The sequence below is a fragment of the Rhinatrema bivittatum genome, chromosome 14, assembly GCF_901001135.1.
Source record: "Rhinatrema bivittatum chromosome 14, aRhiBiv1.1, whole genome shotgun sequence".
Taxonomy (NCBI): Eukaryota; Metazoa; Chordata; class Amphibia; order Gymnophiona; family Rhinatrematidae; genus Rhinatrema; species Rhinatrema bivittatum.
Window position 1 is genome coordinate 24,118,393 of NC_042628.1, and position 26,900 is coordinate 24,145,292.

Genomic DNA, 26,900 nt, shown 5'->3' on the forward strand with positions numbered 1-26,900 from the left:
AGCAAGTTAGATTTAGAAAGGTGAGTAATTCAATTGAAATCCAGTCCAATCAGTTGAGAAGTAGCTGTGCTACGCTGCTTTCATCTGTAATGGAGTGATAGCAGTTGTTCGGTCTTCTGTCTTGCCTATTTTTTCTGACGTATGAAAGACACTCGGAGGATCATTATGTAACTGTGCCCATTGGTGTAAAATCTGAAGGTACTTTGCACTCCTGGACTTTACACTCATGTTCAGAGGGAAAGTACATGCATACTTTCGCTTTGAACATCATTCCATCAAAATTACCTGCACACGTTTACATCTCCTAATGTGTGGGCATAAGTTTCCCAAAAAACTTAATGTGCATACTTTTGAAAAAGTGTGCACATGGGGTAGATTTTCTAAATTTGCGCGATCGCATACTTTTGTTCGCACACCAGGCACGAACAGAAGTACGCTGGATTTTATAAGATACGTGCGTAGCTGCGCGTATCTTATAAAATCCGGGGTCAGCGCGCGCAAGGGGGTGCACATTTGTGCAACCTGCGCGCGCCGAGCCCAGCGCGCGCTGCCTGTTCCCTCCAAGGCTGCTCTGATTTCGGAGCGGCCTCGGAGGGAACTTTCCTTCGCCATTCCCAACCCCCCCCTTACCTTTGTTCCATGATATACGCCTGCTAAAAGCAGATGTAAATCTGCGTGCGCCATGGGGCTGCTGGCGCGCCATTTCCCGACCCGGGGGATGGTCCGGAGGCCTCGACCACGCCCCTGGGCCCGCCCCCGCAACACCGAGTCACGCCCCCGCAACGCCGCGTCATTTTAGACACGCCCCCGACATGCTCCTTTTAGAAAGCCCCGGGACTTACGTGCGTCCCGGGGCGATGCGCGCGCCGGCGGCCTATGCAAAATAGGCGCGCCGGCGCGGGAGGGCCCTGCGCGCGTAAATCCGGCCGGATTTACACGCGCAGGGCATTTAAAATCCGTCCCATAATTCCAAACCCTGCCTTGACTCTCTACCTTCAAGAACACCTCTTCACTTTGTGCTTAAAGGACATATATTCAGGCCCTGTGCATGTCCTCTTACTGGCATATAGGGCAGGCAGTTTTTAAAAAGCTCATTTCTGTGCGGAAAGCTCTCTTTTATCCATGGAATGGACTTTGAAAATTATCCTCTTGCAGGACTAATCTGTTAATAACCAGCAGTAACCACCACAGAATGTTTGTGTATAGAGCAGCAACTGAAGGTGTTTTTTGTTGTCTTACCAAATCTTTTCCAGATTTGCCACAGCTCAGTCAGGAGTCTGTTTCTACTGTCTCTCCATCCCCGCTAAGTCTTGCCTCTGAAGCACTGAGCGACTCGGTGCCTGTTCCTGTCTCGTCCCTCTCGCCTGGCTTATTTTCCCTGGTGGAACAGGGCTCTTTCCCTTCTGCTGTGTCGCTCAATGGAACTGACCCATTTCCGGTGCCTGAAACCTGCCTGGATTATGGAGATGGAGACATACTGGGAGAGGAACTGGATGACCTGCTTGATTCTGTTTCTGAGCCCGATGACTCAGCACTAGTAAGCTTTGGCTTTATATATTTCTCTCAAGTTTTTTTAGCTGGCCAAATGCTTGTAGCATGCGAATGAAAAAGTGAGCCCTTTTTTTTGTGTACTTTCTATAATTATTAAGTTCTAGTCTGCAAAGCCCATGGGAAAAGATGAGGGCAATTGTAGTATTCCAAAATAGGATTTTCTTCCAAGATAGTATGGGACATAAAAGGATGTTCTCCCAAGATCTTTTATGTCCCAAGATCTTGGGACATAAAAGGAAGATGCATGTTCACTAAACAAATACCTTGGAAATTCAGTGTATGTTTCCATATCTTAATTGGCAAAAGAGTGAGAGTTTTCCAAACTTCCCTCTATTTTCTTACAACCCTGATTCTTATTAGTGAATCCTATAGCTTTACGTGTACTTTCAGTCATACGTGTAGAACAAAGGAATGTTTTTACCTTTGTACAAACTGGAAAAATCCTATACAACTTGGAAATGTGTCATTTAAATAGATACATTAGAGTTAAGAAAAACAGTGCAGTTTCTTTTGTTGATCAAGATTTTATTATACCTTCCAGAAAGTCTCTCTTTATCATCTGCTCTATTTTTTTGCCTTGTTGTGCTGGAGAAGAATTTTTTGCTTCTCGGGTTTGTTGTCCTTACTGGGATACGAATTGGGGTAGATGACAGGGCCTCCCCCGAGTGTCCGGCACTTTGATTCGTCACTTTGCTGTTAAAGATCTGGCTTATAAGAGAAGAAAGAGTATAGAAGTATGTGGCAACCTAAGCAAATATTTAAAAATATTATAGGGATGCAGCTAGCTGATTGTTTCACTGGGCTTCAGAAAAAACAGTTTAACATGTCTGGTGTGTAATAATACTTTAAAAAGAAAAAAAATACAAAGTGAGCTGCTGTTCACTGCCATAAGGAGGACCTAGGTTCGGCTCCCGGGCCAGGTCTTCCAGCCGGGAAGGGGATGCTATGGAAGCAGTGCTCACGGCCTCCGAGAGGAGGGAGTTTCAGCCAATGCACGACGCATGCTGACTGGGCTCTCAAGGGGAGACGTGGTCTGTGGCCCCTGCCCAAGGACCATTGCAGGGGCCACAGACCATGTCTTCCTGTGGCTGCTTGGGAGGGTGAGAGTTATACGACATGGGGATAAAGGAAATATTTACAGAAGTAATTAAAAGTAATTGTGACGAAATATTACCTTAACTCAGACAAAAAGGTGTAGCAAGAAATCAGGTTTGCTTCTGGTGGAGTAAGTTATAGCAATATCAATTGTTTTATTTTTGTTTGGCAATTTATTTGCTGCTCCCTTGTGTTTCTGGCTTAATCAGACTTGGCTTTTGCTGGGCTCCTACACTATGATCCTTCATGCAAAGGTTTCCCCATCTTTTAAACTTCCTGTCCTGTCTAGTCCAGCCATTGCAGCGACCGTTCTTGGCCAGAGGCTCCTGTCTCTTATATAATGACTAGGATTTCCCATCCTGCTCCTGCATGGCAGTACATAGTACTGGCACAGTCATTGCACTGGCTTCTCTCCTCTAGGTTATAACATTCAGTCTGCTGATGAATATCTGAGATGGTGCAGTTTGCAGGAACCACTAAAGGGATTTGTTTGAAAGAGCTGTGCCTTGTGTTTCTATGCATGACACAAGGGTTTAAATCCTGGAGAGATCTGGAAACTTTGCAGATCTTCACCAGTTTCTGAGCGAGGAGGGTGTGAGGCTTTGCTTTCTGGGCATGACCCCTGGGTTTTAAAAGATTAATAAGCCACTGATTTGAATGGCACTCACAGAGCCAGCAGTTTTGCATTGACATGCAGCACAGCACCCTTGGAATGAGGGATGAATGGTCACAGTAAATGGGGGAGCCTTGTGTGCCTGTGCCTAGCCTGCTGGATCTCTCATTAGGTACCTCACTGATGCAAATGCTGTTAGGAACAGCTTCTCCGTTATCATAGTAATCTGTAGGAGAGGCGCTGTGGTTCCACTTTTAGATAGCCCCTTAGTTTTGTTCTTCCAGAAGCGTTCTGGCCTCTTCACAGCTCGAAAAACCCCCATGCTAGTGTACTGCCTTCCTTTTATTCTGCCTGCCAGCTGCAGCGGTGCTCAGAGAAACTGGCTTGATGTGGCAAGGAATAGGAGAGCAGGAGACTGGCAAGCAGGGGCAGTCGACATAGAAAAGGTGACATTATGGAAGAAGACTGAAGCTCATCAGAAAGGAAGGTCAAAAAAGGATTATTTAATGAGGATATTTTTGGACTCTATGTCCCTTAAGCCTAATTATTAACTATCTGAATGCAGGAGAGGGGAACTGTAACTGGGCTATTGGAATGATTAGGATGTGTAAGTACTTGTTAAACTTGTTTTTTGTTTTTTTTTTATCATTTCATGTTCTGAACACATTTCATACTTTTCCAGTCAAGCAAACCATCCCGAGGATCCATCCCTCCAGCTGGCTCAGTCCCCAGCATCTCCTTCTCCAGTCCTTTATTGGGAACCTTACCTGGCCCTGCAGGCTTCGTCTCTCTGGTCTCACTGTCGGAAATGTATTCGCAACCTTTGGTGTCTTCATTAGATAATTTTCGTTCTTTAAGTTCCCTTTCCATCACTGACACAAAAAGAGGTAAGCACGGCCTCATCCTTCTGATTCTATTATTGTATTATGCTGCTGTTTGTACTGTAGTCAACCAATTGTTTTCAAGCTGCTGCTTCCAGACCTTACAAAAAGCCCCCCCTTTGTAATCTTGAACATGAGCAGTGGGCAGTGTGGCGGTTTGGTGGAAACTGAAAGACTTTGGGCTGGATCCCTCGGTTTGTCCAGAGCTGATTCGGGATACTAAGTACGTGCAGCATAGGTTCTCATCTGCCGAAGTATCCAGCCAGCTGCTCTTGAGGAGAAGCCTTGATCAGATTCTTGCTGACACCTCTGTATCACCTGCCAGTTAGTGCTGTGGTCCCTACAGAAGGGAAATGTAGTTAAGTTCAGGGGGTGGGGAGTGGAAAACCTCTTCCTTAAGGAAGACCTAACCCTATTACGGAGTGCACAGGTGAAGGAAACAGATGTAAAGCAAAGGGTTCCATTTCTTAGCTCATAGCTTTTTTTTTTTCTGTTGGCCATCTGGCAGCAGTTTATTTCTCGCCGCTGTTGGAATTTCCTTCCAAGGGCGGGTGTGCATGTTCTGGAGGTGATTAGGTTTCTGAACATGCTGTCTTCTCAAAAAGCCCAAGCCCCTTAAGTGAACACGCTAAAGTGAAGCTGGATGAGATGCTTGAGGGTCATCATATTGCCAGGTATGCAGGCTCATGGGGATTGACTTTAACCAACCACCTGCAGTCAAGAACAGTTTTTCAGTTGCGCAGTAATGCCAGCCGTAGCTGTACTTGGTATATTTGCTGCTGTCCCTTTGGATCGCTGTGAGGAAATTGGCCGTGCCAAAATACTTAAAAGAAAGTTGGCTTTTGCATTCACTGGCTGCCTGGGGTGCTTCACTCTTCCGTCAACTCCCCTTAGCAACTGGTGTGTGAAGGTGGCCAGAAAGCCTGGAGCTCACTTCTCAGCTGGTGCTCCTCTCTATGTTGCCAGGATATTGCTGAGCCACTGAAAAAGAAAACATTAGATACATCCTGTTTGGTTTTGGTTAATTGTATTTCTTCATTTGTTATTTTAGATCTCCCCCCTTTGATTTCTAGAGATGGAGCCCAGACACTTAATAGCAATAATTCCCCTCTGTTTCTTGTAAGTATATGGTTTTTGATTTTCTGATTTATATGTACATATATTGTTTTTGTTTGTTCATTTTGGAACCACAGTTAAATTTTATTTTTGTGACAATGGAATTATAATAAATCTGCATATTTTTAAGACTTGTCCCTGTCCCGATGAGTGAGCGGACAGTGTAGAGGAAGTGGTTAGAGTACAGACCTATAAAACCTCAAGATGCTAGGTCAGATCCCTCTTCTGCTTATTGTGTGGTTGTTTGTTATATATAGCTCCTTGTTTCTTGATGATGCTCCATAAATAATAATTATGAAGCAGAAGCAACTGCTGGAGTAAGTGATATGTTACACTGAATAAAAAGGCCCTGTATTTACACCAAGAAAGCTGACTCGATGCCCACCTGAGTTTAATCCTTGGACCAGGCTTCTGCTGTGTGGGGCAGCTGGGGATGGTGCGGAGCGTGGGGTCTGGCGAGGTCCCAAGCATCCCACAACAGTGAAAGCTGAAGGTTGAGATTCAGAGTTCACACATTCTCTGTTACAAAAGGAGCAGTGCTCTGTATCCCCCTATTTATTTTATCTGATTTATTTTCCGCTTTTCAGGCACTTTCAAAGCGGATTACATTCAGGTACTGTGGGTATTTCCCTATCCCCAGAGGGTGTTACAATCTTAAGTTTGTACCTGAGGGCAATGGAGGGTAAAGTGACTTGCCCAAGGTCACAAGGAGCAGCAGTGGGATTTGAACTCTGGCCATCCTTGTTTGCACCCGCTGCTCTGACCACTAGACCCCTATTGAGGACTGATGCTGCATTGGCTGGAATATATGCGGAGAAGTGAAGGAGCTAATTGGCCTGATGATTTCAAATAAAGGCTTATGGTGCCTCCCCATCATTAAATGGCAGTGAGCGGGATTGGATAGGTTTTGACTGGTGTGGAAGGCAAGCCCTACAAAAAAAAACCAAAAACCCACATTGCGCATCAGAAACTAGATGCTTTACGTAAAATGCCTGTTCCCATCCCTCCTCTTACTTTCTTATTATTTTTCTTGGGAAATATCAACTCTGAGGCCAATCTTTGGAGGAGGAAGACGTACTTGCTTTTTCTGTGCAGTGGTTGAGGTTGTCACCACTGTGACTGTAATTTCACTGTGTATTTCTGAGTGGAGTGAGCTGCTCACGCCCAGTGTTGGGGGTTCTAGAGGATGCGGCTTAGAGGGAACACCAATTAGGCAGACAATCTGATGAACGCACTACACTTTGTTTATTTTCCTCTGCCGCAGCTGCCAATCTCTTTCCCACAGTGTTTAAAAGGCCCTTGGGCAGCACCTGGTTGCTCTTTCATAAGGCAATTTTCAGCCCCTTTTCTCAGATTTACTGGGAGAGGGGGCGGTTATAGATATGAATACAAAAGCAATTTGTGTGAAAGTGCTTTAGCAAACTAGTTTGATTAGCTTTGCATTTGAATAATAAATGGTAGCAACTGCATTCGTTTGGAGGATATGCATGCCTTATTACCATATACACTTTGTCTTGGACTGTTCTAATGCTGAATGCTATTATGCTGTGCTCATGATGCCTGTTTTCTTCTTACAGATGAATGGTACAAGTAGCCTATTTGGTTCAGAAAGTTTCTTAGGAAATCCAAGTCCAATTAGAAATGACTTTTCCAATTTTTTAGGCGGTGGAACTGCAACTGCATCTTTGTGTAGCCCTCTGGTGGGTAGAAATCCATTAGAAGGCACACATGAATTCAGGCAAGCATGCCAGGTGTGTTTTAGCAAATCAGGTAAGGAGCCAGGCACCTGCATTTCTCCAAACAGGTCAGTTATGGCATTGTTAGTTAGAGGCTATGTTGGGATTTGGACATTATGTTGTCATCTCTGTCTGTATTTAGGAATAAGTATTTTAACACTGGGACACTTATTGTGAGATCTTTCCAATATTAATGTTTCCTTTTAGCATAGAATAGTGGTTTTAAAGTATGATTGAGTTGCAGAATATTAGACACTTGGATAAGAGCATGGCATGATGGGTCATACCAATAGTTCTTTGAGTCTAGTATATTGTCTCTGACAGTGATCAATCTGGGTAGCTTCAAAGGGGTACCCAACAAATCCCAAAAGGGAGATACAGATCCTGTTGTTTTCTCCAAGCATACCCAGAGGTTACCCAGCTAATAGTTGTTAATGGACCTGTCCTCCAGAAACTTGGTCTAGCATTTGTTTAAACTCAGCTCTACTACTGATAAGTTATGTATTTCCACCCCAACGCCTAGCATTTTTTTCTCTCCCCTCTGGAATCTAGATCCCCCCCTTCAGTCCCCCCAAATCTATTCCTGGTACTGTTTCTCTCTCCCCTGCATGTGATGCCATGACCACTTCTGCTGACTTAGCTCTGCGTGGCGTTTTAATCAGGTTTGAACTGCATCGTGTCTGTACTCCTACGTAGTTCTCAGGGGTCTTAGCCAGTGCCGTGAGGACAGCATGGAAGTATGGGTTTGCGCAACTCAAACTTTGAGAGTCACCCAGCCAGATTAACAGCAGAAGTGCCCACAGTACCATGGGTAGAGGCAAGAGAAGATTGTCCTGATGAGAGAGCATTTGGGACAAGGTTGAGAAGGGGTCGCTGAAGGACAGGGAGAGAGCCCTGGAATGGGCTGAGACTGGAAGAGGGTGGGGGAAGAGAGAGCAGTGGCAATGGGCTGAGGAAGAGGGTGATAAAACACCGGGGCGAGCTGCCATTGGTCAATTTTATTAATGCTATGGGGACTTCCGAAGCAGTCGGAGGATAATTATCGTTTGGGTCGCAGGGATAAGAGATTTTCTTTCATCAGATTACAAGAAAACTATTTTTTTTAAAAAACATTGGTATAGAAGAAACACTGGGATATGGGACTACGTTTTTCCTATAACAATATGATTTGATGCTAAATGTATTTTGTGTGGCTTTTATGTGGCTCTTGCATTTAATACAGTGGTGCATAATCTTTTAAGCATGATAGAAATATCAAGCGACTAAAATCCACTCTAATCTTTAATGCCAATAAAATGTTAAGTTATTGGGGAAATTTTAATAAAAGAGAATATTTTTCTGGGACCTGCCCTGTCTTCCTGCAAGGGTCAGCATGCTACTATCTTCTTGAGTGAGGATGTGTGTTTGGCACTTTGTCAACAAATGTTGCTGACTGATTCTAGAAGTTCTCATTTGAGGGTAAAATAATTTTGGGTTTATTTTTAAAATAAAACAAGCATTTTAAAAAAATTTTAAGCTTCTCATTTTATTTTAGCATTGTGTACTGAGGCCCTAAAAAGAGCCTGGGCTCTGAGTTTTTAATAGGCTGATGGTTTTGGTAACCTATTGACTGAAAATAAGAATTTGCATACATAATGTCTATAGAGAAGCATTTTTCCCCATAGGCACAAAATGAGAAAAACTCTTGTATGTATTCAGGCATAGGCTTGTAGAACTTTCATCTTGACATTCTCTCCTTGTAAGTGAAAATGGTCAATTTCATATTTGTTGTCGCAGGTCCCAAGTTATTGGATTTCACATATCATTCTAATTTGGAACATAAATGTAAAAAGGACATTTTAGTTGGTAGGATAAAAAACTCTGAAGATAAGTCATGGAAAAGAATACGACCAAGACCAACGAAAACTCAGTATGTAGGGCCTTTCTATGTATGTAAAGGTAAGGTCAAATTTTATTTTAAATGTATAATTACATCATGAACGTAGTTCAGTTTTAGAGTGCTTTATTACAGGTTTTAAAAAATATACATATTTAGCTATTTTTTTTATGTTAATATTCTTGCTGCCTTGTGCTTTCATTAGTATACAACTGACAATTGTTTCATAAATCCGACTCTGCCCTAAGCAAGGAGGTTCCTGCCAGCAAAGTGTAGCCAAGCTTATGCTGGGGGCAGGATAGTGGGAGTTGCCAAAATTAAAAGAAAAAAAAAGTTTTGAGGGCTGGGGAGAAGACTATATCTTGCATTTAAAGACACCCTTAGTCCTCTTTCTCCCAGAGTAAAGGAAAAAAAAGGCTTGGGGAAGGATGTGCCTGGAACTGTGGTCTCAGAGGTGTTGAATTAGTGCACATGAATTCTCCCCTGACATCTCCCTTTCCTGTCTGCGCAGATGTTGCTGCCGGAGAAGAATGTAGATATCCAGGCCACTGCACGTTTGCGTACTGCCAGGAAGAAATCGATGTCTGGACTCTAGAGCGGAAAGGAGCATTTAGCCGAGAGGTTCTTTTTGGAGGCAACGGAAAGATCAACCTAACTGTTCCCAGACTTCTACAGGAGCACCGGGGAATATTTATGTTTCTTTGTGAGGTACCTTTTGCCTTTATTTCATTCCATCGGCTCTTGATTTTCATTTTGTCTGTAGTCACTTGGAGAGGGGTAATTTTATTCTTCCCGTCGATGAGCAGGCTGAATTAGCCATGCTTTTCTGGGTGACATCCCATGGTGGCACGGGATGGAGCTTTCTCTTAATGTACAGAGCTTTGCTCTGCACTGATGTGTGGTGGTTTGCCACATGAATCCATCTTCTCTTCAGTTTTTTCTTTCCGTGCAGCTGGACGGTAGCGCAGTCGACTTTCTCTCTTCTCTTCATTCTTGTCACTCACAGTGACCCCTAAAACAGCACAAGTGCTAGAGTGGCACCGAAAACACCGGGATTCAAGTACTACCAATGCGGTAAAATTATGTCCTTAATAGATGGACATAACTGCTGCTACCTCTGCCTCAGCCTGGATCACCAGCAGGAATTTTGTCAGGACTGTGGATAGATGTCCCCAAGAGCCAGGAGGCAGAGGGCAGCCAAAATTTGAGAAACTCCGGCAAGGTGAGGCTTCATCGGGCTCTTAGGCCCCCATTCCCAGAGGAGTTGGTCCAATCATTGCCTGGGCGCAAAGTGCATAAGGCCCCCCCCATTGGAAAAGAGCTGTGTGAGTGGAACCCATTGACACCTCGATCAGGCATGGCCAGTTGGGAATAATTCCCAGAGAGCTGGAGCCAGTACAAACTGAGGGCAGAAGCCGAGCAGCGCTGCGCATGCAGCCTGAAGCGCCGTCTAAGTCTGGCCTGCGGCCCTCGATGCACACTGAACGTAAAGGAGAGTCAACGGCGTCATACAGGACTCGCGATGCGCCTCCATCAAAACGACCCTAGAAGGAAATGAAGCAAACCTTGACACTGACTTATGTGCTGAGATTTACGCATGAGTCGAAAATAGAAATCTCATCTCCATTCCTATACACCTCCTGGAAAGGACAATAAGATCTTTGATGAGTTTGACACAAGGGTTTTTCAAGGGTCGATGTTGGATGCCAGGATTCAACAGCATCAATTTTATATCACGCAGAATTTATACGTATGCGTGCAAGCCTTAAAGCCATCTACCTCAGGAGGCGCAGGTGATCACCCCCCAACAACCTTTGGCATTAAGACATTAAGAACCATATATGAGGCCTTTGAAACATCTGCTCATATGTCTGCACTTTCGACAGTGGCTAGAAGAATAGCCTGGCTCCATGCGAGTGCCGTTAGGGAAGATGTCCATGGTAAGCTGGCAGACTTACCATGCAAAGCAGACAACCTATTTGGGGACAAACTTAGGGAAACTGTCTCCCAAATTAAGTATCAAAATATGGCAGTTCTCTCCGTCACGTCTATACCAGAGCAACAGGGCTCCTCAAGGTGCTATTATGGGCAATATAAGAAGCTCTATTATCCAAGACGCCCCTACAGACAATATCCCTCGTTCAGGTCACAACCGTACCAAGCTTACTAGCTGCCCAGACAGTAGTCACAAAATCAGACCAGAGGTTGCCCGAGGGGACAGTGACCTCAGAAACAACAGGGCCCACCCTAGAAACCACAGTGGAATTTTTTAGGGGGTGTGGGCCGCAGCTACCACTCACAGTCGGGGGGGGGGGGACGACGACAGAGGAGCTCAGTTCTCCCACTACTGGTAGGCCATCATGGCAATTCCTTATATTCTTATGTCCATTTGTTGGGTTTTGAGCACCATTTGGGACGGCTACAAGTTGATTTTCAAACGAATTCCATCTATCCCACACACTCTGGTTCAATTTCTGGACCAATCACAAACTATGCTGTTACAACAGAGAGTGAGGTCATTGCTTCATCAGGAGGCTATATGCATTCTATCCTACTTACAGCACCAGAAGTGATTCTACTCTCAATACCTCCTCATCCCGAAGAAATAAGGGGGCCTGCGTCCGATCCTGTACCTTCGTTCTCTCAACAAATTTCTTTGGAAGAAGTTCAAAATGACCTCCCTCAAATCAGTTCTGCCATTCTTCCAACCCAACGATTGGATGTTCTCACTGGATCTCAAGGATGCATATCCCCGCATCCTGATTCTCCAGTTCTATTGGTGTTACCTATGCTTCCAGGTCAAATCCAAGCATTACCAATACAAGGTTTTCCCATTTGGGCTTTCGTCTGCCCTGCAAGTTTTCACCAAATGCCTTGCCGTAGCCCATCTCCGGAACAGGGGAATAAGGATTTTTCCCTATCTGGGAGACTGGTGTCTCTGAATTTTAATTGACAATTATCTGCCTAGAAAATCTAGGCTCCATCATAAATTATGAAAAATCGAACCTCCACCTACTCAGATCGTATACTTCATGGGAATAAGGATAAACAAAAGGCTGGGCAAAGCCTTTTTTTTTTTTTCTCCAGAAGTCAGACTCTGTTCCTTGCGTTCGATAGCTCTTCACCTATACCAAGAATCCCACACCTCTGCATGGGAGGTTCTGACATTGTTGGGACACATGGCCGCAGTGATTTACACTGTCCCGCGTACTCGCTTACATATGCGTCGCCTGCAGTGGGGCCTAAAGTTCCAATAGTCCCAGTTCTGTCAACCAATTTCCAACAAAGTGGCATTATCGAAAGCCATGAAGCTGGACATAGCCTGGTGGTTAAATCTATCATGCCTGACAGTAGGGGCACCATTTCACACCCCCCCCCCCCAAGTTTATACTAACAAAGGACGCTTCAAATAGAGGGTGGGGAGCACATATGCATGGACTGAAAACCCATGGCTTATGGTCTCAGTCAGAGAGCAGATGTCAAATCAACCTGCTGGAGTTAAGAGCAATAGGACATTCTATTTGCATATTTAACCCTCAGCTCCAGGGACAAAGCGTAATAATACATATGGACAACCAAGTTGCAATATTCTACAGAAACAAGGAAGGAGGTTCAGGTTCCAGAATACTCTGCAAGGAAGCAGTCCAGATTCTAGAATAGGCAGAGGCTCACCTCATCACTTTGAGGGTGACCTACCTGCCACGATTTGTGAACACAGAAGCTGACAGACTAAGCAGGATATTTCATCCCCATGAGTGGGCCCTTCACCTGTCATTAGTGGACTACCTCCTTGCCAGGTGGGGGAGACCGTATCACTGGATGAGCAAGGACGAGGGAAGTGTACTCCATTTACTTTATGGTTCCCAAAAAGGAGGGCTCCTTCTGTCCCATTTTGGATTTGCAAAAGTTAAATGTAGCTTTGCGGGTACCGCGTTTCCGGATGGAGACGTTGCGTACCGTGATAGCAGTCTGCACTGGAGAGTTCCTGGTGTTATTGGACCTGACGGAAACTTACCTCCATGTTCCCATTCGCAAAGACCATCAGAAATGTCTGCGTTTCAAGGTTCTGGGTCAGCACTTCCAGTTTCGGTCTTTCCCATTTCCCTGAACCTTCACAAAGGTGGTGGTGTTGGTGGTGGTGGCAGCCTTGAGAAGAGAGAGGATTCTGGTTCACCCTTATCTGGAGGACTGACTGGTTCGGGCAAAGGAGGAGGAAGAGTGCCTTTGGTCTGTACAGTGGGTGCAGGATACCCTGAGTTCGCTGGGTTGGCGTGATTAATGTAGCGAAGTGTCACCTGGTTCCGTCTCATTGGAGTATTTGGGAGCCTGCTTCGATACCCAGATGAGACGGTGTTCCTGACAGCGGACAAGTTATCGCAGGCGCAGATGACGCAACTGTTGAGCTGGCCAGGACCAAGAGTCTGGGATTACTTGCAGGTGCTGTTGGAAACAGGATGCTGGGCTTCTTGGACCCTTGGTCTGACCCAGTTGAGCATTTTCTTATGTTCTTATGTGCTGGGTTCTATGGCCTTGACGTTGAATTTGGTTCCGTAGGCCTTCCCTCATATGCAGCCTTTGCAAAAGGCTCTTTTGTCCAGGTGGAATCTGTTGTTGGAGGAGTATCATCTGCTGTTACCTCTTCTGGGAGAAGCCAGATCCAGTCTTTCATGGTGGCTGTTGTGAATCAAACTGGAAAAGGGAATGAATCTGGAGGTTCTGGACTGGGTGGTAATGACTACAGACGCCAGCCTCAAAGGATGGGGAAGACTGTGTGCTTGAGTCATTCTGCCTTTGGTCAGCGACAGAGGCGTCCTGGTCCATCAATCATATGGAGAATAGGGTGGTACGCAGGGCCCTGGAGGTGTTCCTACCCTGGATCGAGGATCGGGTGGTTCGAGTATTTTCGGACAGTGCGACAACGGTGGTGTACATCAATTTTATTTATTTATTTGTTTTTATATACCGACATTCGGACTAGTATATCACATCTGTTTACAAAGAACAAACAAAGTTGTTTACACTGGCATCTTTACACTATTTCTTAAATAACTTGAACACAGATTAATTGAAGGTTAGAGTAGAGGTAAAGTCATTTTACGTTACAAATATTCTTATCTAGAATAATCTTAGGTAAAAAAGGCAAATAAAATGTCAATGTCAACATTATAGTCAAGGGTTATTGAACAGATAATGAAAGATGGCATTGCATGTTTGTGCAGGCAGATTTCCTTAGCAGGCAACAGCTAGATCCTGGGGAGTGAGAATTGGCTCCAGAAGCCTGGGTTCACATTTCTGCCAGGTGGGGCGCTCCCCAGTTGGGCATCATGACAACTCGGGCCAACACCAAGCTGGCAAGATTTTTCAGTCGCCAAAGGGAGGCTGGTTTGGTAGGATTGGACGGTCTGGTGTCCCCGTGGCCTATGGGGGTTCTTCTGTATGTTTTTCCTCCGTGGCCGCTCATTGGTCACGTGTTATGGCGCATATGCATCCAAGGACAGTGTCACCGGTGTGGCTGCATCATCCATGATTCGTGTATCTTTTGTATCTGGTAGTGGACAAGCCTCTTTGGTTGGCTCATCTGCCAGGATTGCTGTGACAAGAACCCATATTTTCGGATCAGAAGGATCGCTTTTGTCTTGCAGCTTGGTATTGCATGAAGGGATATTCGGAACCAGTAATTTCCACCCTTCTGCAGGCTAGGCAACCTTCTACTTCTATGGCGTATGTCAGGGTTTGGAAGGTATTTGAGTCCTGGTGTCTTCAGCAGTGGCTGGATCCTGTGTTGGTGGGAGTACCGCACATTTTGTCCTTTCTGCAGCAGGGCTTGTCCAAGGGTTTGACCTATAGCTCACTCCATGTCCAGGTTTAAGCCTTAGGTTGTCTCAGGGGCAAATTGCGGGGATGGTCTTTGGCTTTTTATCCTGATGTTATTCATTTCCTGAAGGGGGTTAAGATTTGTGGCCTCCGGTTCAGAAGGTGTGTCTTGATTGGAACCTCAACTTAGTTTTGTGGGTTCTCTGTGGGGCATCTTTTGAGCCTTTAAGATGAGCTTCTTTGAAGGGCCTTAAACTGAAGGCAGTGGTTCTGGTTGCTGTTTGTTCAGCCAGGAGGATTTCGGAGCTTCAGGCTCTGTCTTGTCAAGATCCCCTTTTGAGTATTACTGATGACAGGGTGACCTTGTGTACGGTCTCTTCCTTTTTGCCGAAAGTTGTTTCTGCCTTCTATGTGAATCAGATGGTTGAATTACCGGGCATTCCAGAGTGGACTAGAGATTCTTTGCAGGATAGAGATCTTCATCTTCTGGATGTGCATCGCACTCTGTGTGTTATTTGAATTTCCTAATAATTTTCGGTGGTTGGACCATCTCTTTGTGTTAGGTGGAGCGAAGAAAGGAGAGAAAGCTTCTCAAGTTACCTTGGCTCGTTGGCTGAAAGAGGCTATTTGTTCGGCCTATATTTGTAAGGGTTGTCCAATTGTGATAGGTCTTAAGGTGCATTCAACTAGGTCGCAAGTAGCCTCTTGGATGGAGTGTCAGTTGGTGTCTACCCAAGAGATCTGTAGGGCCGCGGTGTGGTCCTCGCTTCATACTTTCACCAAGCATTACCAATTGGATGTTTGGGTGCAGGAGGATATGACTTTCAGTGAAAGTGTGTTGAGAGTGGATCTTTCGGGTTCCCGCCCGGTGTAGGAGTGCTTTGATACATCCCACTTGTCTGGATTGATCTGGGTATGTTCAGGAAAGGGAAAATTGGTTCTTACCTGCTAATGTTCAGTCCTGTAATAGCACAGATCAGTCCAGAAACCTGCCCCATTGTTGATGCTGAAAGACTGATTTTCCTGGTATTTTTACATGCTGTATATCAGATTATTCACACTGTTTGAAAAGTTGTGTTGAGTTAAGTGCACAGTTAAGCTCTGAAATTTGTTGCCAGAGGATGTGGTTAATGCAGTTAGTATAGCTGGATTTAAAAAAGGTTTGGATAAGTTCTTAGAGGAGAAGTCCATTAACTGCTATTAATCAAGTTGACTTAGGGAATGGCCTCTGGCATCAGTAGCATGGGATCTTCTTAATGTTTGGGTATTTGCCAGGTTCTTGAGGCCTGTTTTGGCCTCTGTTGGAAACAGGGCCAAAACAGACCTAGCATGGCAATTTCTTATGTTCTTATTTTGGTGCTGGAGCTATGTTGGTCTCCAGTTCAGGAGAATCCAACCCTGGGTTTTCTGGTTCACCTTGGGAAAGGGGAATGCTATCTACTTGTTGGCTTGGCACTCTGTTATGTAGCAGTGCTTCAAAGTTTTTGTTCTCTGCCTCTATCTGCTGGTAGGGATGCAAAACCCACTTGTCTGGACTGATCTGGGGTATTACAGGAACGAAAATTAGCAGGTAAGAACCAATTTTCCTTTGTACTGTTCTGTAGTTTTGTTAAGTCTTGTGAACATATGTGTTGGTGAGAGGAGTTAGTTTCTATATTTTCATTCAATTAATTCCTTTTTGGATTTCTGGAATTAATATATGCAGCTGGAACAAGCTGGCAAAACAGCTACTTTTGATTGTGATGTGTGGGAGAGAAAATACCTAAAATATATACATTGCATTTCAGTACAGAGTGAAGAAGCATTTGCAGGCTACAGCATAACCCCTTTATCAGCAAATTTAGAGATCTGCACAGGAGTAAATCTCCCTGGGACAGAGCCAAAGATTCCCTCAAACTTGCATAAATATTTTTTTGTGTTGCATGAGAAAAAGATGCTGTTTTTGGTGACTATCTCCCAGATAGTCTTATTTGTGCAGATCAGGAAAAATGAAGAATTAGGGCCAAAGTGAAACTTAGTAAGTGACAGATGCTTTCAAGTTTCTTAAACAGGTATTGGAAGCTAAACAGTTTTTTCCACAAAATATCAAGATATGTTTTGGAACTATTAGTTCTGCAAGTGAAATAAAGTGCTTTTGTCTTCTATTAATCCTTTCTTTTTGTATTCCAGAAATGTTTTGATCACAAGCCCAGAATAATAAGCAAAGAAAATAAAGATAACCCATCCTATTGTTCTCATCCTGTTTCCAAGCACGACTTTGAAGATAACAAGTATGTATGGAGAATTACATTCTTTCTGTCTTGTATCACCACTTTTAATAGCATGAGTTTCTGCTTGTACTAGAATATATATTTTTATTCATTAATTTCAACATAGCACCATGTAAATAGCTCAAAGTTGGTCATTTTGCTTCAAATGAATTCCCTCTTGCTGCTAATAAAGCAGTAGTTCAGTTTACCCAAAAATATTTGCTATATCAAGGAGCTCACTCTTTTTAACAAGGTTGCTCATGATTGCCCACTGCTTTTTCTGGTTATCAGTCCAGTTCTATGCAAGATTCTTGATAGCTGCTAGTTTATTTTTTAAATGTTTTAATTCTAATAAATTTGTGTTTATGAAAAGTGCCAGATTGACAGCTTTGGAAACCAAAGTCTAGGTTTTGTTTTTTTTTTGACCTGCCAATTTCCTCCTATGCCTACCAGCTCAATTTTGAATACAAAGACTAGGAACATGCAATGAAGTTACTAAGTAGTACATTTAAGACAAATAGGAGAAAATATTTTATTTTACTCAATGCATAATTAAGCTTTGGCATACTTTGCCAGAGGACATGATGAAAACTGTTATTGTAGCTGGGTTTGAAAAAGGTTTGGACAAGTTCCTGGAGGAAAAGTTCATAAACCATTATTAAGGTGGACTTGGGGAAATCCTCTGCTTACCCTGGGATAAGCAGCATGGAATCAGTTTACCTTTTGGGATCCAGCCAAGTACTTGTGACCTGGATTGGCCATTGTCTGAAACAGGGTCCTGGGCTTCATGGACCTTTAGTCTGACCCAGTATGGCAAATCTTATGTTCTTATGAAACCAGGGATAAGATCTAGTGCCAGAAACCTTAATTTACCACTACCCCTGTTTTATATCTCCTCCCAACTTGCTTTATCCCAGTGACAGTCCTCAGCCAGGAGCCATGCATCAGGGTTCCTTCTGAACCTTGCAATCATGGCTCCTGAATTGAACCACTAGGTATTGCCATTGCACAATGACTGACTCCCTCCCCTGCAGGGCCTGTGAATGCAACATCCCCAGCCAGTCCAGGGAGTGGAAGACCTGAGCTCAGAGTCCTCCATTTATCCACAAAGCAGGTATAGTGCGGGCACCTGCAGTGCAGTCTTCCTCATTGTGCCTCAGACCTAGTGGGACCATCTCTAGGAGTGACAGGTGAATTCACACTATATATCTGTACAATTTTTTTGCCTCTGCTAATATTGCAAACCAGTTACGCCCAAATTGCGATAGTGGATTTAGCCCCTTTCCAAGAGAACTTGGAGCAGAGAACAACAAATGAATAATACAAACAAGTAGTGGAAATAGATTGGTGATAGTCCTATTTCACATAGGCTACCCAGTGACTTTTAATGATTATTGGTAACTACTTCAAATGAATTTGAACCAATGACTTACACGTGAAGGGCAGTTCCAGTCCTTTTAGCCATTCAGTCACCAGCATCTTGTTTGTTAATCATTTGCCTAAACTTTAAAGTAATGAGCTTCCTTTCTAATAGGTGCCTTGTCCATATATTGCGGGAAACTACAGTAAAATATTCGAAGGTTCGCTGTTTTGAGTCTCATTGTCAGCTTGACCTGTGCCGTCATGAAGTTCGGTATGGCTGTTTAAGGGAAGATGAATGTTTTTATGCTCACAGTCTCGTAGAGCTCAAAGTCTGGATGATGCAGAAAGAAACAGGTATCTTGTTTGCCTTGATAGAATTTGTCAGAAAGTTCACTGATATAACAGAAATTGGTAACTTAGTGATAAAATTCATTCTCTCCTTCCAGTATGTTTCTCTCTCCCCACCAAAAAAAAACCCAACCCAAACTCAAGCCTGTCAGACCTCATGCTACTCAACTTCACATCCCCTAGCATACTGTGAAAATTTGGGATGAACAGGACATCAAACATAAAGTTAAGGACATACCAAATGACAAAAATCAGTAACAATGTTAGAGAAGAACTTGCTAAGTTTAGAGATAATTCATTCACTGAGAAGAACTTCTTAAAGTGATAGTGCCTTCCCTTGCATGGCTGAATTCAAATTGTTGCAGATAGGAGGATTGCTCTTTTATTATAGCGAGGGGACAAATACGGAAGTATTTTTTCTAAAGCAGTCCAGTTCTGGAAAAATAAATACACTTTCTGCTAAACTAGTCAAGAATCAAGAAAATGCTGGCCTTCTGTATATTGTAGAGTAACAAATAGCAGCTTTTGCCTGTTTGATGGTCTGGGACACAACAAAAGAGACGTTGTGCTTGTTAGCCATTTTTTGCAGCTCCTAGTTAATTTAACAGGAGTCAGCCTTGTTTATCAACATGACCTCATTTTTAGAAACAAATATCCTACTGGCTCCTTCCCCTTGTTCAAGAATGGGGTTGTCCTACATAAAAATTGAATTTCTTGTGAGCAGGGGACTCTGCTGCTTTAAAAAGCATTCTGCAAGGGAGAACATCTTTTTAAGATCTCAGCAAGTTCCTTTTGCATGAATATTTGTGTGTAGTTCCCCAGAATATTGTTGTTATAGGAATTCCACTGTATTCTTAAAACTTTGGAGGGGGAGGTGAGCTGCATTACAGCTGGTGCTTTATAGATTTCTGAGTTAAGTTGGAGACATTTTTCCATCTAAGAGGAGTCAGTCAAGTTATGTAAGAAGCATTTAGGACCTTTTTTCTATACTAGCTGATGTCTCTGTGACACTTCCGTATGCTGATGAATGGGAGATCCAGATTCAAGTCTAGGGACTAGTCCTGCTCCGTGGGTCAGTTACTGGTGATGGCACTGCAAAAAAGCTCCAAGGGGAACCTTTGCTTGCAGTCTGCAGTGGTGAGGGAGAACAGTAAACAGCTTTCAAACGTCGTAGGATTGTGGCCATCTATTGCTGAAAACTGATGGCCAAATCAGTTTAACGGTCATCTTTGGCTATTAGATTTCTGACACAGTACTTGAAGCTTAGTTGGTCATAGAGCCCTGTGCGGAAACCAGTGGTCAGGCCGGTTTTTAAGGTCTCCATTGGACACTGGATTTGTGCCACATGAAGTGAGGAGTAGATCTAAACGGGAGAACATGAGGCAGCTTGAATGATGCTTTGCAGCTCCTCAGCCCCAAGATTTTCCTGGCAGTACTCGTGGTTTTCTGAGACTGAGGCAGGCTGTAACAGCCAGATGCCCAGGAGAAAGCAAGAAGCTCACACCGCCAAAAATAGAAGTAAGGTGTGATTAACTTTCAACCTTAATTTGTGAGCATAGTAAGTGTCTTACATGGGTATAGCTGAATTATATTTAATCACATTGAAGAAATCAATAAAATATTATTTAAAGAAGAGACAAATTGTAAAAAAGACAGAATGGGAAATGTTTTATATTTGTAAAGTGAAAATGTTTTAGATTGTACTGTTCTGTCTATCTTATTTTATGATGATATATAGGTATTTCATTAGATGCCATTGCTCAAGAGTCAAGAAAATATTTGCAAAGTGTGGAAGTGGGTGCACCAGGTCCCCAGGTACTTTCTTTTTACTGAATATCCCTTTTTTTATTTTATTAAGTAATGACATACAGCTAATCATGTGTGTGTTTGGGAGGGGCTCATGTTTGTTTGAGGAGGGAAAGGTTTAGTTAAGAAACAAGCTGATTTTTTTTTCTACATATCTTTTTTACAATACAACACAGTTTTTGCAGATTAAATACCATATTCCTTAATGTACCCTAAATCAGTCCAGACAATTGTGGGTTTTTCTCCCCTACCAGCAGATGGAGATAGAGAAGAAAAGCTTTACTATAAGACAATGTACCATCTGCAGTTGCTCAGTATTCTCTGTCTCCAGCAGATGGTGGAGGTGTAAAACCTGGAATCTGGTTGGAGGATCAGATTGCTCCCAGGGGTATTAGGTCCTGGATTGGGACTCTCTTCCCTAGTTAGTGTAGGGGTAAGCAGGGGGTCGGTGGCCCTTGAATGACTGGTGCCCTGTCCAGGACAGGCATTTGATAGTCAGTGATCTGGCTCCCTCATGCCTTACCCTCATCTCACTTTCTGACTCCCTTTCTTTGGAGGTCATTTCTCTGGCAGAAAAGTATTGGCTGTACTTATTTGGGCTGGTGTTTTGTTTTGTTTTTTTTTTTATCTAAGGGACACTACTGCTTTAAATAAGATAAAACAAAGAAAAAAAAGGCAACACTGTGTTGTGAATGGAAGGGACACAAATCAGAAGGCAGGTAGCCACATCATCAATCAGCAGGTACAAAAGAAAGAGGTGTAAACAGAAGGGAGCCAGCTGTGGCGTGGGAACCACGGCCATTTCAACTTCTGCTCCTGTGGTGCAGGGGATCGCTGGGGTGGGGGTGGGGGGAGATACTACGCCTCCTCCTTTATCCCCTGTAATGGAGGTTTCTGATAGTGCCCAGAAAGTTCAGGAGGGCATGGGTTCAGACTCTGAGGAGGCCTTTCCAGCAGAGTTTGTGTTCTTAAAGCATAGGGCCTTTTTAGCCAGGAAAGGGGTTGCTGTGAAACGTCCTTTCCCAAAGGGGGCTTGGTGGATACCCCTTGTGAAGAGTCTGTGGTCCTGTCCTAGCCAAAAAAGAGGAAGCGGGTTCCCGAACTGGATTCGGATCATGAGTCTAGAGCTTCAGGGGAGACATAGAGGGGGATCCTTTAGAGGATCTCTCCATGGACAAAGACAGGGATAAGCCACCTTTGTAGGAGAATGCGATCCTTGTAGCAGAGGGGGGGATGACCTGAAAGTGATCTCTCTCCTTCAGGTCATCACCATATGATTTCTCAAATCCTAAGGGAACTTGGGATAAAGAAATCAGTGGTGGAATCAGATCACGAAGGGGAAGATCTCATATTGCAGGGGCTTAGGGTCCCGCTAAGGCTTTCCCTTTTCATCGGACAGTTAAGGCCCTGGCGTTTAGGAAATGGGATATTCCAGAGTCTGGCTTAAAGGTGGTCAGAGCCATGGTGAAGCTATATCTTTTACTGGAGGACACTTTGGAGCTAAGAAGACCACTATCCTGGCTGAGGACTGTGTGGCCCTTAGAGATTCCAAAGATCGCAAAATGGCACTTCATATTGAGAAGATGTTTGAGGTTTCGGCCTGGGGGGGACCAGGCAGTGGTTTACAGTAGTTTCATGACCTGAGCCTGTCGGACTTGAAGGATTCTCTTTTGGAGAAGGAGGTGGAGCATCTGGAGGCTGGCTGGCTTATTTATTTATTTATTTATTTATAATATAAGTCACTTTCCAGATGTTACAGTAAGATCTTCCATAGTGATGTACAACAAAAACAAAATACAGTTAAAACTATAAAAACATACAGTATAACCATATACTAAAACAGGTCTAAAACAAAATTCACATTCATGCTGCTGGTTTTAAATATAATTATAGCTTATAACTTAGAAATCATCAACCAGGTCTTCAACTTACAACAAAACCAAGTTAAATTAGTTTCTTCCCTGATTGACAAAGGCAGGTCATTCCATAACTTAGACTTAGTCTTGGAAAATGACCTATTGTGCAACCTCACATGCTGAAAAATTCTTGGGGGTGGAATTTGCAATTGATGACAATATTGTAATGGTGTGTTCCTGGCTGATGATTTCCAGAAGAGCCTTAAAGATATATGAGGGGGGCAACTGCCACATAAGATCTTGAACGTGAGTACCAGTAATTTAAATTTACATCTTAACTTCACTGGTAACCATTGTAATTTAGTTAACAGAGGAGCTGTTGATTTCTGTCTTGAATGACCCATAACAATTCTGGCCTTTATAGCAGATGCTTTGCATGGTTTACTTTGTACGTTGGCTAGAAATATGGTGTTGAAAGCTCCTCTGGCTGGCTGCCTAACTGGTCGAAATCACAACTGGATAGGCTCCTATTTAAAGACAAGCTGCTTTTTGGAGAGGATTTGGAGCAGTTGATGAAACGCTAGGGGGAACGCCAAACCTCATAAATTACCGGAAGATAAGCCCAGAGGGGAGCAGAAGGCTTTCCCCAGTAGGCAGAAGTTCTGGGAGGCCTGGCGTTATCATCCCAGGAAACCTGTCTCTTTGCAGTGCCAGTATGCAGGCAAACCTCAGTCCTTTTGGGGGAGGAGGATGGGCATATAAAGCCTCTTGCGAGCTTGGGCCCCAGTTTAGCATGACAAGAGTGTGCAAAGAGGTTCAATTGGTCCACTCTCCGTGTGCGTGCATTGGGGGGATGGTTGGCCCATTTTTATGAAGAGTGGACCAAGATAACAGATTAGTAGGTCCTGTCCATCATAAGGAATGGTTACATCTTAGATTTTGTGTGTCTGGTGCCGAAAGCCTTCATAGTGTGTCCATGTGTGTCACATGTGAAGAGGGCCACAGTTCAGTCCACGATGGAGACAAAAGGAGGTGGGGGCTGGAGACAAAAGGAGGTGGGGGCAGATATTTTATTTATTTTGTGGTGCCAGAAAAGGAGGGCACATAGCCTGTTTTGGACCTCAAGATGGTGAATGCATACTTATGAGTGCTGCACTTTCAGATGGAAACTATGCACTTAATGATCACTGCAGTCAGGAAAAGAAAATTCTGACGTCTTTAGATTTGACAGAGGCCTATCTTCACATCCGTATTTGGAGAGATCATCAAATGTTCCTTAGGTTTATGGTGATGGGAGAACGTTTTCAGTTTAGAGCACTACTATTTGGGCTTGCAATAGCCCCCTGCACATTACCAAGGTGTGATGGTGGTAGTAGTGGCATCTTGTGCAGTGAAGGATTTTTGGTGCACCCTTATTTGGACGATTGGCTTATTCAGGAAAAGTCAAGGGACATTTGCCTGCAGTCCATTCACAAGGTGGTGCTGAGGTTACAAACCCTAAGTTGGGTCCGCCAGTAGCAAACTGGAATATCTTGGTAGGCAAGGTGTTTTTTTACTTCTGGCAGATGTTCAAACTGAAGTGACAAATTCGCATTGATGAAGAAATTAGGGTTGGTATATACAGATGATGTCCAAATTTTCATTCCTTGTGAGAAATCTGGAGTATTCCCTGAGTACAAGTATTTAAAATGTTGTAAAGCCATCAAGACATGGTTTGCTTGTAATCAATTATGTTTGAATGAAAACAAAACTACTGCATCATGGGTAAGGCAGCCAGAGTACCCCAGAGAGCCATTAAGGTTGACTGGTTAGCTAGACATTTATGCCCTGGAAGAGGTTAAAAATCTAGGTGTAATAGTAGATGGGAAATGATCATCTAAGAAGCAGGTTAGGAATTTGTCAAAAGTGGCATTTTACAAACTGCACATATTGAGACCCTTATCCCCTATAGGGTTCTGTCTAGTGTTTTAAGCATTGGTTTTGAGTGTTATAAATTACTGCAATGTGTTATATATGGGATTGCCGAAGTATCTTTTAAAGATTCTTCAGCTGGTATAAAATATGACAGAGTGATTTTTAAGTTACAATGGGGTACACAGGTGAAACCTTATATGAAAGAATTACATTGGCTACCAATAGCACAAAGATCTCAGTTTAAATTACTATCTTTAGTGCATAGAGCAATATACAAGGAGAATCATTGTTTATCAGGGAAGGTGATGGAATATGTACCGGGTCATTCATTATGTTCCCAAACGCAAAAATTGCTATGTGTTTCAACAAAAGAAGAATTTAAATTACAGTATTCTCAGTCAAATGCTTTTTTTAATCATGGGGCTGATACAATGGAATAAATTTCCTTTGGAATTAAGATTACAAATACCGGTAGATCATAAAGTATTTCATAAGAAATTAAAGGTCTGTTTGTTTAGGCAGGCTTATGGGGATTAATGCTTCTGGTAAAATGCAGTAGGTTGATGGAGGAAGGGTGCATTGTCTGATATGTAAAAATTACTGTTTGCATAATTTTACAGTTATGTTTGAGATTTTATCTGTTTTTATGCATGTACTGTAATGTTATCCACATTGAATGCATGAGATTACAAGATTTTTAAATAAAATAAATAAATTTGTTGCGCCTGAGGAATCCTAGAGTATGGGATTATCTTCAAGTGCTCTGGTCAGCTCCATAGCATCTATGCTGGACTTGGTTCTGTGGCTGTTTGCGCACATGAGACTTGCAGAGGGGGCCCTTCTATCATGGTGAAGTCCCCAGTCAAAAGATTTCAAGGTCAGGTTGTCCCTATCTGGGGAAGCCAGATTGAGTCTGTCTGCGAGAGCCACCGGGATAATTTGTCTAGAGGCATGGAGTTGGACATTTCAAATTGGATTGTGGTGACCATAGATGCCAGTCTGAAAGGATAAGGAGCCATTTGTTAGCGTCAGACAGCACAGGGCCTGTGGTCGGAGGTGAAAAGCTTCATGGTCCATCATCATTTGGAAATAAGAATGATCAGGAAAGCTTTAGTGTTCTTTCTTCCTCTAGTCCACAAAAGGGCAATGAGAGAGTTGTCAGAAAATACGACAGTGGCGGTATATATCAACAGGCAGGAGACTCCAAGAGCCTGGCAGATTCATTGGAGGTGGCAGTGTTGTTCATTTGAGTAGAGCGTCATCTGCAGGTCTTGTTGGCGTCTCATGTGGCCAGGGTGGAGATAATGCAAACGTGGAGAGTGGGATTTAGTGCAGGAAATGGTGGCTTTAATCAAGAAAATTCGGGGAGTTCCTCATTTGGATTTGATGGCGACAAGATTGAATGCCAAAGCCCACAGTTCTTTAGTTGAAGACGGGAGGCAGAGTCGGTCAGTCTTAATGTGCTTTCCCAGTTCTGGTCTCGAGAGATTTTACTGTATTGTTTTTCCTTCTTGGCCTCTGAGAGGCAGAATCATCGAGTGCTTAGGAAAACATCAAGGCAGGGTGATCCTGGTGACTCCGGAGTGGCCCAGATGATCGTGGTTTGTGGATCTGGTGAGTCTGAAATTAGAGGGTCCCTTAAAGCTCAGGCATTTTCTGGGACTGCTCCATCAGGGTCTGATTTTCTTGGAGTATGTGGATCGCTTTTGTCTTGTGGCCTGGCTTTTGAGAGGAGAAGGTTGAGAATTAAAGGTTATTCGGAGGAAGTCATTACAACTTTGCACCAATCTAGAAAACCCTTGACTTCCCTTGCATACATGGAGGTTTAGAAGGTGTTCAAGGCCTGGTGTCAAGAAGCAGGGATAGTCCTGCTTCAGGCCTCAGGTTCTCGGATCTTTTCTTTTTTACAGAGAGAATTAGAGATAGGACTAGCCCTGAATTCTCTTAAGGTACAAGTTGCAGCGTTGATCTGTTTCAAAGGGAAAATGCATAAGACTTTGTTGGGCTCTCATGTGGAAGTAGTGAGATTTCTCAAGAGAGTTCAGTGATTGCAACCCCCAATTCAGGAGGTGGTTCCACCATGAAATTTTAATTTGGTTTTGGGGTCCTTGTGTATTGCCTCTTTCAAGCCAACGAGAAAGGCGACGAAAAATCTTACCCTGATCTTTTTGGTGGCTATTTGCTCAGCAAGATGTATTGTAGATTTACAGGCTTTGTAGTGCAGAGATCTCTTCCTTCAGTTTTCGGAGGATGGGGTATTATTAGAACTATGCCATCTGTTTTGCGAAAGTGGCTTCTTCATGTCACCTGAGTCAATCTGTGGAATTGCCTGCTTTTAGGAAGTTGGAATCTTCTCCCCATGCCAGGGACCTTTGTGTTTTGGATGTCCGCAGGGCTCTAGTTAGGTATTTAAAGGTCACAAATGGTTTTTGAAAGTCAGATCATCTGTGTTATTCAGTGGTTACAACAAGGAAGAAAAAGCGTCAAAGGTGTCCATTGCTAGGTGGATTAAAAAGGTGATAGCTTCTGCCTACCTTTGCAAAGGACTACAGGTCCCAATAGGACTTTGGGCTCATTCCATTAGGGCACAAGCTGCATCTTGGTTGGTTTTACATAGGAAATCTGAAAGGCGATGACTTGGTCTTTGCACACTTTTGCCAAGCATTATAGGCTGAATGTTCAA

The 26,900-nt window shown here is 43.5% G+C and overlaps 1 protein-coding gene across 2 annotated transcripts in view; it reads left to right on the forward strand.

The window, feature by feature from the left end:
• Window positions 1-26,900, forward strand: part of ZC3H7A (zinc finger CCCH-type containing 7A) — a 74,033-nt gene that overhangs the window by 26,803 nt on the left and 20,330 nt on the right. For both annotated transcript variants that reach the window (XM_029576933.1, XM_029576932.1), the window contains 9 exons: window positions 1,254-1,537; window positions 3,942-4,146; window positions 5,192-5,259; window positions 6,834-7,026; window positions 8,769-8,930; window positions 9,380-9,576; window positions 16,852-16,952; window positions 18,466-18,647; window positions 20,380-20,456. In XM_029576933.1, coding sequence (XP_029432793.1) covers window positions 1,254-1,537; window positions 3,942-4,146; window positions 5,192-5,259; window positions 6,834-7,026; window positions 8,769-8,930; window positions 9,380-9,576; window positions 16,852-16,952; window positions 18,466-18,647; window positions 20,380-20,456 — 1,469 coding nt within the window. The remainder of the gene's footprint in view (window positions 1-1,253; window positions 1,538-3,941; window positions 4,147-5,191; window positions 5,260-6,833; window positions 7,027-8,768; window positions 8,931-9,379; window positions 9,577-16,851; window positions 16,953-18,465; window positions 18,648-20,379; window positions 20,457-26,900) is intronic.